The following is a 14,554-nucleotide window of genomic DNA, read 5'->3' on the forward strand; positions in this document are numbered from 1 at the left end:
ACATGTCTATTCACATATCTGCTGTAAAAGACAGATGTGCAAAGGAGGTGCTTCAAATGCAGCACTTTGCTGTTTAAAACTTTAAAATAGAACATTTCAGAATATTTGACACCACCCAGAATTTGAAAGAGGTTACCCAACCAGCTCTCAGTGTCCCGGCACTTATATTTGATGGCACTGCGATAGAAAGTTTCTTAATAAACAAGTGGTATAACCTTAAGGGGCGATCGTGGCTCAAGAGTTGGGAGTTCGCCTTGTAATCGGAAGGTTGCCGGTTCGAGCCCCAGCTTGGACAGTCTCGGTCGTTGTGTCCTTGGGCAAGACACTTCACCTGTTGCCTACTGGTGGTGGTCAGAGGGCCCGGTGGCGCCAGTGTCCGGCAGCCTCGCCTCTGTCAGTGCGCCCCAGGGTGGCTGTGGCTACAATGTAGCTTACCATCACCAGTGTGTGAATGTGTGTGTGAATGGGTGGATGACTGGATATGTAAAGCGCTTTGGGGTCCTTAGGGACTAGAAAAGCGCTATATAAATACAGGCCATTTACCATTTATTTACTTATTGGGTTTGATTTAATTCAGTACGTTTCATGCGCAATCATCTGTGATGTTCTGAGGACAGCGATACTTCTGCTGAGGAGACATTAGAGAGGTTAGAAGTAAGTTTAATAGAAAATATGAAGCTGTTTTGTGTCTTTGTGCACGTAGTCATGTTCCTATGATGCACCCCAGCTCCTTCATTTATTTCGTAAATAAAGGAGACGATCAGACTTGAAAAGTCCATCTACCCAGACTGATTTTCCACAGTAGCTCCTCATACTTAAGGTCAGCTGTTAATGCAGGAGACCGTGTCCTCTGTATCCAGTGAGAACTTCCTTACCCTGATCATATTTCCATAACCATGACAGTGTTTGTTGTTACACCCTTATAATATTGAAAGTTGTAAAAAGAATTTCTCTCATTGCTCTGCAATGGAGTTTATATACATCACCTCTGAGGGTCCTACTGGATCGTTTGAAGCTGCATTGCTAATAATAGCACTAGATTACAGACTAGTGTGTCAGTGATCAGAGAGGTAAGAACAGGTTTATGTAAATTATTTTCTTCAAGTTGAGAAAGTACCCAAGCTTTCCTGACATGTTCTGACACATTTCGCCATCACTGTTGAAACTCAAAGGAGTTATTTGTCACTCAGAATAGAAATTGTACTGTTTGATTTCCTGTTTTTTTCCTTTACTTTGTTTCATTGCGCTATGTTCATGTTTGCACTGCGTGCTTATTTTTATGAATATCAGAGTACATTTTATCATAAGATTGAGAAGAACTTTTCACAGCATCAAAAATACTTGCACCAAGTTCTTTTCTTTGTTATATAGTAGTGTGAGTGGGCATAAGTCTCGCTTTACTTTTTTCATATGTTTTATATTTTTTATATATTTTATATATATATATATATATATATATATATATATATATATATATATATATATATATAATGTTTTTGTAAAGAATAAGCTGGCGATACATGTGACTGTAGTTTATGGGTGTGGCTGTTTATGGCTTCACTGAGACATTTCGTGCCATTTCTTTGTGCTCATACTAAACAAATGATAAACATGCCTCTGAGACCTGAACATAAACTGCAAACCACTGTCTTCATATCTCCCTGCATGATCTTAATGGCTTGAGCGAAGCACTTTGTATGTGAAATTTGCTGTACAAATACTTGCTTTGACTAATATTTCAGCAAAAAAGTGCATATTGTTTATGTTTAATGTCACTTTTGGAGGTCTCATTCGTGATCGATGTATTGAAAAAACCAAATTTAGCCAAACAGAGCAGAACTGCTGACACAGACAGGAAGACACATCATGAAAAGTAAACACAGAGATAGCATAATGCTAAGGTCATAGATTAAAAGGAAATGGAAAGCACTAATGCATCCTTTTAAACAATCTAATGAGAACTATTTATATATGTTAATATAGTATTCTAGCATAGAGTCTTTACAGGCTCTTTGTTATTGGTAAATGAATAATCACTTATGTTTTACAGCCATGAAAACAACATATTGGTACTTGTTATTCTTGTGGTGAATGAAAGGTGTGTAAAAGCAGCAGATGAGATAAGGATATGCGAGATCCTGGAGAAAAACTGGAAATCTGGCATTTTTACAGATAATCATAGCTGGTGAGTTATTTTGTGAGGTTCACATGGAGTTCCTGTAATTATTGGAAGATTTAATGGTGCTGAATATGCCAGACGATTGTGCACACTGTAGCTTAGGAAAACCTGGGGATAAGTGATAATTATTTGTTTGAATGTAGTTATTTTAAGCTTTTTCTGCGACGTCAGAAATATCTCCCTGTTTATATTAGATTGAGACCACGTGTGCATTAGATGGAGAAGTTAATAATAATAATAATAATGGATTGCATTTATATAGCGCTTTTCGGGGCCCTCAAAGTGCTTTACAATTCCACTATTCATTCACTCTCACATTCATACACTGGTGGAGGCAAGCTACAGTTGTAGCCACAGCTGCCCTGGGGCAGACTGACAGAGGCGAGGCTGCCATATCGCACCATCGGCCCCTCTGGCCAACACCAGTAGGCGGTAGGCGAAGTGTCTTGCCCAAGGACACAACAACCGAGACTGTCCGAGCCGGGGCTCGAACCGACAACCTTCCGGTTACAAGACGAACATCCAACTCACGTTGTATAATTCTGAAGATTTCACTGTGAATCACAATTGTGCAACTGTGCATCTGCATTTCAGCACGGCTCATTTGCTGATACATCCATTTATTTCTTGTATTTGTTTCCCTTCTGGAGTGTGAATGAACTCCTGCCTTATTTGTCCATACCTTCTATTTCACCTCAGGAAGGGTTTAATGAGAAGAATAAAGAATAGACTATTTAGATATATGTATATATGTATGTACATGTATTTGCTGTGTAAATGACTGAATGTTTGTTTTTTTTGTGCTGGAAGTTGTAGCTCGTCTGCACTTTTGCTATACATGATATAATGAAAACAAAGACTTCCAGGTCTAATTCTAACAGCACAGTCATGTCGTGTGATTGTTAACAATCCAAGCGGCATATCCATTCATCAACATCTTACAATTAACCTATTAACTTTTGATTCATTGGAGCTTTATTTTTAAAGAGGAACATAAAGAGTACTCGTATAACAAAAAAACATGAAGTTCTCACGAAGTCACATTTGAAGTGTTACTGCTTGGTTTTGGAGGTTTTTTTGTTGTGTTTTTGTTAATGGCAGACATGGAAACCCTAATGGTAGCACTTACAAAATAATAATAATGCACCTTTTGTTGAGGACTAAAGGTTTCAAATCTTAGCAGTGCTTTCTAGATCAGTTATAATCAGTTAGAACAAAGGACAATTACTGCTGATGTGCAGACCTTCTTTTCCTTTTCATTTATTTTATGGTAATTATGAAGTTATATGTTACACGTTTTTCATCCATTAAACCGAACTCTCTTTCCAATGAGGCACCAAGTAAATATTAATGTCTCCTCACAAAGGATCAAATAATCGCGTCATAAGTTAGAAGTGTGAGTTTTTAAACGGATAATGGATTTTAAAGGCACTTACAGCAGCATTCACAAAGTGGGCCAACCCTAACTTCCTGCAAATACCCACACCTATTATTTACAAATCATAGGCTATTTGATTCTATAATTTTTACTTAAACAAAAGCGAAAAACATTTTTTAAAATAAAGTAAAAATTGGGGAGGGGGGGGGGGCGATTTAGGCCTCCAATGCAAACAGTTGATGACGGACCAGCTGTGCAGCTGCAGTTAACATGGTGCTCACAGTGAAAAGCCCACCAGTGTTCTCTTGCATAATTGCACTGCCACTAATTGGTAGTTCGGCCACAGATGTATTGAGCAGACTGGAGATTTTTAAAGAGCCTGCTGCACCTACACGCTGTGGGCAACCTACGTGCAGAAAGCGCTACGTAATCTTTGTGTGTGTGTGTGTGTGTGTGTGTGTGTGTGTGTGTGTGTGAGTGAGTGAGTGAGCGTGTTACAGACAGGCAGTGGAGCGTCTCTGGTCTCTCGTAAGCATCGCGGGGTTTAATCGCTCCTTCTCCTTCGTCTGCAGGAGGCGCCCGTCGAACCCGTCTGTCTGTCTGTCGTCGTCCCTTCGTCGGTCTGTTTTAGCCGTTGTCTTTAGACAAGTTGAAGTTTGGAGACAATAACCCGTCCTTTTATTTTACACCCCTCTTCTCCTGCTCTTTGGGTGAAGCTTCACTGTCATCCCGGAAGATTCAGCACCTTCTCTCTCTCCTCAGAGGAAGTTGAAGCAAACAGGTGCGTGAACCCACAGCTCGTGTATCCATCGCCCTTATCTTAAAATGTGTTAAAATCGTCCGTTTGATACTGCTAACATCTACACAGTTATTTAGTTATTTATGCATTTTTATCACACACTCCAACACAATAGATCCGTTCTCTATTCCGGTTATTTCAATTTATAGTAAAATCCATTCATCCATTCATGGATGCTTAACAAAGGCTGTGACCAGCAGTTCCTACAGGTGGGATTTCCAGCAGCCTCAGAGCACAGCTGCCTGTATGGGCTGAACCCCACATTTGCACAAATATTTCAGCCGGCGATATTGGCTTGGCAAACCTGTCGGAGGGAAAAGAAGAAGGGCGGTGGCATCGTGTGTGTGTTTCTTTCTTTTTAATATCGGGCGTTTCATTTCATCCCAGTGTGCTTTCTCACTGTTCCTGTTTTCAGCACCCTCACAGCTGTGTGTGCGTAAAATAAATAAATAAATACATCGGGAGCCAATCGAGCAGCCATGGACGCGTTAATGAAGGGTTTCTCTAAAGCCAAGGACGGGGTCGTGGCAGCGGCCGAGAAAACCAAGCAGGGAGTGACCGGAGCGGCTGAGATGACGAAAGACGGGGTTATGTATGTCGGTGAGTTCTGGATTTTAATTTCATTGGTGACAGTGTTGCCAGAAAAAAATCGACGGGACCTTTCCAATGCTACTAATTCACTAATATTAGTATAATTACTTCTATTATAGGCTGATTACTGAATTCAACAGGGGACTTGTGGGTTATATTTCTAATTGACCTCCACCTGTATGTTGTTACAGGTACTAAAACAAAGGACGGAGTCACAACAGGTAACAGCATACATTATTTCACTGCCTCTCTGCATGACTTTACCCGTTTTCTGAATTCAGTCTGACTTTTGGTTTGGCTCAAGCTGTTAGAAAATGTAATCTATCCAAATCCACAGGTGGTCAGTAAGAGAGCTGTACTGTAACTCTGTAGGTTGGGGTTATATTTCACTGTTTAACTCAACACAAACCGCCTAATCCCCCACAGGCTATGCCTTGCCATTTCTCATACATGAAATACAGAGAAGCAGAAGGAGGCCGTCTGCTGTAGGCATTCAGGGAAATGGCTGTGCTTTTGTAGGCAGGTGGGATTATGAGAGGAAAACACAACAGCGTGATGTCTCATTTATTGTGAAGGTGGACAAGGGATCTTTGCTTCCAGTGGGACTAAGCGATGCACATTAGATGATCTGATAATCTGCTTTCAGGTGGTCCGCACAGACCAATCTAATGTCCTATGAGTACCCACGACTTGACTAATTATCCCATGTAGCACTGCTGCATCCCTGTAAGCCACATTTTGGCTCACTGCCAATCAAGACAAAGCAAACATCACCTCAGAGTTGACTACACGGCAATCTGAACAGTTCTTAACTGTTTTGCAAAGTCACAAATTAGCATTACAAATTCCTCATGTTTAAATTGTGGGCCAACATTGGGTTTTTCCAGTGTTGCTGTAGGGAATACTTAAGCAAGACATCAAACAGACAGCAGAAGGTTTGGTGCTTGGCGGCCCACATGTCAATTGTTAATGACATTTTCAATCTTAATTTCACAAAGAGATCTCACTAAAAACACTCTGCAAGATGCATACAGGAACGCTGTTGAAGACTGGATACGTCACAGAGAAAGCTTTTGAATGAGAAAGCCTGCAGCCAGCTCCCAAAGTTGGCCTGTCAACCAAATGATATGTCAGGTGATGATCCTGTTTTAAATAACACCGCAGGCAAAGCAAGTACGTTTATTTACACCAAAGAAAATTATCATTGGCAACAGTTGACTGGGACATACTGTTGCCACTAAACAAATGTAATTGCTGTAGTTTTGGAAGTAAAAAGTGTTCCCATTCTTTCCATCAAGAATTTGTTTTTGTTTGTTTTTGTTTTTTTTTACTAGTGTGACAGTGTGTTCTGGGATTATCTTGCAGAAATAAGCAAGACTATTTCAAAAAAGATATCGTCCAGATGTGCAAGTTAGATGTGCTATCAAACAAGGTCACACCCAGAGAAGGCAGTGGCCTTTCTGGATCTTGTTCATATATACACACACACGCACACACACACACACACACATATGTATGTGTGTGTGTGTGCATATTGTTGTGGCTCTATAGAGATACATCCTCTATTCTCCTCCTTTCCCTACAGTTGCAGGTAAAACAGTGTCTGGAGTTTCTCAAGTGGGTGGAGCAGTGGTTACTGGAGTTACTGCCGTGGCCCAGAAAACCGTGGAGGGCGCGGGCACCATCGCCGCTGCCACCGGACTGGTCAAGAAGGACCCAGCCAAACAGGTAAGAAAGAAGACTGTGTTTTTCTATATCAGTATAAGAACTGATATTACGATATGTAAGACACGTATATAGAGTCTGCAGTGTGGGTTACAAATTTGCCTAAAGAGCTAAAGATCACTGGTTTGATCTTTGGGGTTGGATCTGGTGCATAGCTCAGGTATATATATGTATATAAAACGGTGTGGTTTACAAAGTTTTAGATATTGCAGTCTCTGAAGAGGATGCAATCTTCTCAATACAGTCGGTATATATAACTCCAGCATTGAATACCCAAAGCTAATAGGTAGCACAAACACAGACCGTGATTACACAGTTACACCAATTTTAAACCATCATCTGACAGATGGAACTATACAAATTAAGGATACAACCTCCTTGTTTCATGCTATGACGAAGACCACAAACATTAGCATGTATGATAGCGTGGCTAAATAAATTGATGTACCTCGCCCTATGGAAGCTGGGATAGGCTCCACCCACGACCCTGAATCGAATAAGTGGAAGAGAATGGATGGACGGATGAATGACATTAAAATTTGTGTTGTACTACTTATTACTTTTAGGTCTTCAGGGTTTGAGTTTTAGACATTACAATTACAAGATGATAAGTGATAAGACAAATTCCAAGGGACTCTGGAGTTTTCCAGACTTTTCTTTTCCTCACCAAGAAATTTTTGATAATTTTGCAATTTCCAGTCATAACACATCCATGTGTCTTAGAATTTTAATTTTAGCATGCATGACCGAACATTATGGATGCTTACGCTTCCCCACGGCCAAATCAATATACCCTATATGCACGCAGTTAAAACACACCGCAGGAAATGTCATTTGGAGCCCAGCACATCCCTCCATTTCATGCTGTGGCCGCAAGCCATAACCCATTACTGTGCCAAATGGCCTCCTGACCTTGAGTCATTTGTCATCAATTCTCATATTTCTTCTCTGAAATGGAAGGTGTTACATATTGTTAGTTTTCCTGTGTTTTTCATCAGTCAGTCTGGCCTTCGTTTGTCACAGTAGGAGGAAAAGGCGAAGGCAGTTTACCGTAGCAAACCATTTACTGCTGAGACACAAGTCAAATATAAAGTATGACTCTTCTTCTGCCCTTTCAGTGGGTTCTGTGATTGTGTATTTTGCCACCGTCTTTTTATACATCTCTCTCTTTGCCTTAAGACTGAGATTTTGAGAGCAACTTTTGTATGGGTAGGGCCTAAACCACCAGTTAAGACAAATTTTTTCTGAAATTACAAGTAGCCTTTTGATTTCACTAAAAGCGCTTTGGAACAAAATCTTATGGTTGTGTTAATGTCGCAATCTTACACCTGCATAGAAAAAGTTAACTATTAACCCATGATACATTACTGTAGCATGTAGTTTGTTGTATTTTTTTATCTGATGTCACAGGAAAGAGGAAGGCTTGACTGAGAACATAAATCATGCCCTTATTTTACTTCATATTTTACTTTAAATTGACCCATACTTTGAAAATAAACACCATGGCAAATTAAAAATGACTTGAAAATAAGGTTTGAGACAATTATCTGATTAGGATAGTGTTAGCTGAGGTCAATGCATTTTCCCATAGGCTTCTAGACAGTCAGACTTCTTTATGCAACCAGACAAGTCGCCCCCTGCTGGCCGTGAAAAAGGTTTAAGTCACTTCCGAATTGATTTCACTTTTAAGTGTCAGCATTAGTGTGTCTAGGTTCTTCATATACATTGATGGGACAAAGATAATACAGCAGCACACCAAAAATAAAGTAAATATGGTCAGAAAAGTGAAGCTAATGGCTCTTTTTAATTACTTTCACAAGTTATTCCTAAAAAAAAAAGTAAATACTTAACATTTGTCAACGCTGTTAGATCTTAATGTGTTTTTGCGAGAATCCCTGAACAGAAACAGCAAAATTAAACGTGTCAGTCACCTTTAATTGCAACTTTAGATCTTCACTTTTGCACTTCTGCTTCACATCAGCTCACATTAACGTTGCAACTCTTTAGCACTCGAAAAGACAAACTTCAGCATAAGCAGCAGAAAAGGAAAGAAAAAAAGCTGTCACCACTTTTGTTGTCAACACACAGCAGTTACACTCTCCTGAACTTACACTGTTATATATCTGGATTAATAAGGTGTTAAATTGTGCTTTTCTGACGGCAGCGTTAAATTTGCCTGCAATAATTATCCTCCTCTCTCATAACGCTGCTGCGAGCAGCAGGAAATAACAAGCCGGCCAAATATTTCCCAGGGCAACGCAGAGACTTTGTCGAACGTTTGTTGTGATGCTCTCTCTTCCCTTAATTAGTTATGAAACACGGGAGAATCCATAACAGCAATTTAACAACAGCATGCACACACATGCACACATTTCTTTAAATCAGCCTTAATTGGCCGTGATTAGCAAATAAGTACCCAGTGGAAAGATAAGATACCAAAGAAATCATTGAGCGATTTCTCCTGCCGGTGGCGACAACTAAAAGGGTAGAAAGGGTTTTTCTGCAGCTTTTTTTTAATGCTTTCATCTTTTGTTGCTGGCACAAAAAAAAAAAAAACCTAGAGCATCTGATTTTTTTATGAAAAGACAGAATTGGCCGGCAACACCTTTCATCTTTCACAGAAGTTGTTTATTGAAGCAGCGAGATAAATATTCAGTCTAAAGGAAGAATCGTACATATACATTTCTGCACACTGTAACTACACACACACACACACACACATTCAACCAACCATGCTTCCAATGTGTCTGTACAATAACTTTTCTTTTTCAGTGTCAGGTGAACTCACCTGTCAGGCATAACATTCCACATGTAGACTTCTGTACTTCTGTTATACCTTCTTGAAATTGACTTTAGATTTATAGTGCACATGTACATTTTTGCCACCCTTATTTTTACTTTATTGTGAGATTAATAAAGTATCTACCTATCTATCTATCTATCTATCTATCTATCTATCTATCTATCTATCTATCTATCTATCTATCTATCTATCTATCTATCCACACACACACACACACACACACACACACACACACACACACACACACACACACACACACTTTTCCCAGTGAGAAACTAGAAAGAAGAGAGCATCAGATTGTCCTCATTTAAGCGTCATTTCCAGCCGGCTCAGCCATTAAACTTCATTAATATTGATTTTATTTAAAAATTGATGCCAGGTTGAGCGATTCCCTCCTTTAGCTGATACATACACACAGACACACACAGATCCACAAACAGAGGATGGTGGGATGCTGAGTTTTGATTAATCTCCTCATCTGGTTGTTCCGCCAATTCATCATCTGCTGGTGAGTCATATCATGACAAGAGAAAAGTGATGAGGATAGTGGGAGAAGAAAATGAGGCGAGGGTGGGCAGCGTAGTAGAAAACGTGGCGTAGGGCAGAGGGGAAAATGGTCTCAATAAACACATCTTATTGATGAAATCTTTTCAGCCGCGTGTGATAAAAGCTGCCGTTTCACGTAAAGCAGTTTTTGCTTGAAAATGGCTCTGAAACAACACAACGTGGTCCCTAGAGAGCTATCACTTTAGTAGATTCGCACAATATTGCTTCACTGAGATATATGAAGCAAATTTCTGTGTAAAACTTTTGCCCAAAGTTGAGTCTGATCGCAGCAAACACACAAGGTAGAATTCACTGTTACAGTGAATGTCTCCGGCTCCATAAGGGGAACAGATGGAGGCTTGATGGGTGGTGTTAAATGCAACAGCAGGAGGACAGGGTGCAGTAACTGGAGCACCTCACATCAGCCTTTCATCTCAGTGCACTGTGACCACTCCCCATTAAGGAAGGTCAGTTCAATGGCACAGCGCAATCAAGGAAAAATAGGAGGCATCACCCACCCCTCGCCCAGTCTTCATTAGCGTTTCACGCCTCGTCCTTGTCCCGCTTTTAGCAATCACAGTGACCGCCGCTCGTAATGAAAGTTGTGAAATGAGCATGAATGAATGCATCCGCGAACAAAGCTGCAGCACAGTGAACTGTGCACGCTGTTTACGTTCAGTCTTTTTGTTTTATACTTTTCAAAGTTTTTAGCTCAGTCACACACAGATGAATTAGAAGGCCGCCACTTCAGATCAACTCATTGGTCGTCTGAAGATTTTAAATGAGAATAACCACAATTACAGGAGCTTCATTTTCATGGTTAAATTGAGTCTGTGTCACAGGCACAGCAGCTTTAAAAACTCAATGTTAATTGCTGGAAGAAGATAAATGTTTTGCTGACCCACCACTTCATCCTGACCTCCTCCATAGTGGATTTTGTGACTCATTAACAAAATCAACAGGAACCTGTTGATTTTGTGAGACGCAGAACACGTAGGGGCTGATGCTGCCAGTCCACCCCAAATATTTTTTTATTTGAAATATTCAGACTCTAGAAAACTGTACAGAAATGTCCTCACACGTCCTTTTAAATTACTTTTGCCAAACTTTCAGTCATGTAATATTCCTTCTGCAGACACAAAAGCAGGCTCAAGGGATCACTCAGAGGTACTGTAGTCCCACAGCATATGTGGGTGACAAATGCGGAGGACACAGCGATGCAGCCGGTGTAGTTACAATGAACGTAATGACTGTAATTTGTTTTGGACAAAGGTGTCAAAGAAATATAATTTGATGTAATTAAATTGTGTCAGATCTTAAAAATGGCTCCAAGCAAAAATAGTGCAATCGCGCCCATTATCATATCCTTATTCCAAGGTTTTCCTGTGTCTAACAATTTGAATAACTGGAAATGGGAATATCAGTACATTTAAAAGTGAAGGTCGGGTCTTTAGGCTTCGGTTTGGCTTGTTAACTCTGTTGCTTGTTCACACTACAAGCAACAGAGTTAAAAAAAAATGGACAACCTCAGTAGCTACACCTTTTCTATGTCACATGTCATCCTGGGGCCTGTGTGTATGTGTGAACATTGTGATCGGGCAGGGCTGAAAAAACCTTGGCTTTGTTGTGCGTCACACAAGCATCAGGTGTCAGTTTGGAGCTTCCATTGAGCAGGACTCACCTTTGGCTTCTCACCTGTAGACTTATTCTGAACCACACACGGGACAAAAGTAACCCAATGACGTCATGCAGTGGTTATGGATGTGTAGTGTAGTCTGTGAGTCTACACAAAGAGCTTTTCTTTTCCCCAGCAATAATCCCATGCTGTGCATGTTTGCTCAAAGTGACCACCGTTCTGAGTGCCGGTCTCTAAAACCAGGGAAGAAATTTCATTTCTTTGAAATGACAGTTGGATGCAGTTAGTAGCACATCTACAGCTCAGGATATTTCACCTGCGTAACCATGTTTTTTATTCTTTCACTTTTCTTGCTGTTTTCTAGTTTAAAATACAGTCGCATTTTAAAGATCGAGCACAAATAAAAATACAATGTTTCTCTTTGGTCTTTCTCCAGAGTGACGATGCCTCAGCGGTACAGGATGTGGCAGAGTCACCAGTTGATACCGACCCTGCTGATGTCACAGAGGTAAGGCCCACCTGCCCCCACCGACCGTGTTAGCTGCAAATCACACTTGACTGGATAAAGTCTTGCAGGTGTAACCTCACCTAAGTTTTATTAGAGGTATTACGGTATAAAACTATTCATTCATTTTAACACATATTTAGCAAATGGATAGTTAGCTCAGGGACACGATAACTCGCTGTGTCTTTGGCATACCCAAGACAATAATCTTTAAATTACATCAACATTTCTGTTAAACAAATGAAAGGTTCATATATTATTTGGCATTTGCTGGCAACTTGCTTAAAGGTTACATCCTGCTTAAGGCAAAGACAGACTGTGAGCAGCTCCAGACAGCCACCAGAGTTCATAAATAAACCATTTAATGGGTGGTGTAACATTATCTCCGTTACTTTGCACAGTTTCTGTGATGTAATGTCATTAAGCTGCACAGACATGCATCTTTCAAGGTGACAACGATCGCGCCGCAGGAGGTCATCTGCATCCCAGATGATAAATCCAGACCTCTATTGTTTTTGGCCTGTTTCAGGAGGACTCTGACGAATAACCTGCTGAGGAGCGTCGCTGTCGAGGATAAATGATCGAAACATTCCATGTTGCTCTGCCAAGTCCCGTCGTGCCTCGTTTTGGTCCTTTATGGAGTCTGTGCTCAGCGTCGGTGTGCGTGCGTGTGTGCGTGTTTCCGTCCGTGCAGCCCCGTACGTCTGTACAATATCCGTGTAAATGTTGTGAAGATCGAAAGATGTCGCGTGAACGTGTTGGTGTGCGTCGGTGTGTGCCTTTTAAACATCAGTCTCGAAGGAGACCTCAGGTGTGTGTCCTCTGTGACCAGCTGTCATTTACAGTGACTCCCTCCCACTGAGAAAGCCAGCTGATCACTGCGTGTCTATGCGTGTGCGTGTGTCTATATATTTGTCAACTGTGTGGCTATGTCAGTAACTCAAACATGGAAATATACTGCAGTCTACAAACACCTAAGTGTCTCTATATAAATGAACACTTTACAGTGATCTGTTTGAGATGGGAGCAGAATAATATTCTCTATTTTTGTCTGTATACTGTCACTGTTTTTTGCGGTGGACTATAAAGTGCTGAGCTATTTGTGCTTTTCATATTTTTTAAGTTGTCACTGATATAACAGATATACTATATCATGTTGGATGGACTTTTGAAAACCCAGAGCATGTAAGGAACTGATATTCATTTAATGGGAATTAAATGTTGAATAAAATGTGTAAAAGTGTGAGACCCATGATGTTTTTAGAATTGTGCTTCATTGCTCAAATTAAATACAAAAGGAAAGAAAAAGCTATTGTCTAAAATAAAAGAGTGTAAAAAGAAACAAAAAGGCAAATCGCCTTTAGTCAGTAGTTGAGGAATAATTAGGGCAAAGCTATTTAAAAGTGACAGATGCGTCTTTAAAATGAATGCAGGAGATAATGGGCAGCCACTGTAATTTGGCAAGCACCAGCGTAATATGTTCAAATCATATCTGTGTGCCAGCTAAGATCTGGGCTGCGGTGTTCTGCACCAACAGGATGCGGTGAAGTCAGCTCTGACTCGTGCCAACACACAGCGCAGTAGTCACGACAGGAAAAAATAAAATCCGCAGCAGGGAGTGTGATCTGATTTGAAACATTCAGATCTATCTATATAGCTCTATATCTATATGTGTGTAGACTAGCTTTAAGTAAGTTGGCTGACCTATAACAATAAAAACGTGTTGAGAGCATTTTTAAAATTGTGGTGAGCGATGTTATGTGAATAACAGTGTATGTTAAAACAATGATCACACTGATAGTTCACAAGCTGGATGTCAAAGCATCTTCACTTTCTCACTGAAAGTGGGACAAAAATCAGTCTGTCCCCCTGATGACAGCCACTTCATTAGGAACAGTTCATTAGGTGTTCAGCTGCTCATTAACACTAATATCTAATCAGCCAACTACGTGGTAGCAACTCAGTGCATTTATGCATGTAGACATGGCTGAGAGGACCTGCTGAAGTTCAAACTGAGCTTCAGAATAGGGACGAAAGGTGATTTGAGTGACTTTGAACACAGCGTGGGATAAGTGGTGGCAGATGGGCTCGTTTGAGTATTTCAAAAGCTCCTGATTTTCAAACAACTATCTCGAGGATTTTCAGAGAATGACCCAAAAAAGAGTTCTGTGGATGTTTACGTCAGAGGTCAGAGGAAAATAACCAGACTGCTTCGAGCTGATAGGAAAGCAACAAAAGCTCAAATAACCACTGGTTACTGTACAGCCAAGATATGCAGAAGATCATCTCTGAAGGCAAAACACATCTAACCTTGGAGCAGATGGGCTACAGCAGGAAGACCACACCAGTTGCAATTCTCTCAACTAAGAAAAGGAAACTGAAGCTGGAATTC

The 14,554-nt window shown here is 40.5% G+C and overlaps 1 protein-coding gene across 1 annotated transcript; it reads left to right on the top strand.

Moving 5' to 3' along the window:
- Window positions 1-4,027: 4,027 nt before the first annotated feature.
- On the top strand, window positions 4,028-13,414 carry LOC146705964 (uncharacterized). Its single transcript, XM_085463884.1, has 6 exons — window positions 4,028-4,338; window positions 4,772-4,956; window positions 5,139-5,168; window positions 6,533-6,675; window positions 12,094-12,165; window positions 12,692-13,414. The coding sequence occupies exons 2-6, from the start codon at window positions 4,836-4,838 to the stop codon at window positions 12,707-12,709; spliced, it is 384 nt and encodes a 127-aa protein (XP_085320010.1). The 5' UTR covers window positions 4,028-4,338; window positions 4,772-4,835; the 3' UTR covers window positions 12,710-13,414.
- The last annotated feature ends 1,140 nt before the right edge of the window (window positions 13,415-14,554 follow it).

This window comes from Copadichromis virginalis, linkage group LG7 (genome assembly GCF_057382275.1).
Source record: "Copadichromis virginalis isolate Kocher_CV1m ecotype Utaka linkage group LG7, C_Virginalis_male_GT1.1, whole genome shotgun sequence".
Classification (NCBI taxonomy): Eukaryota; Metazoa; Chordata; class Actinopteri; order Cichliformes; family Cichlidae; genus Copadichromis; species Copadichromis virginalis.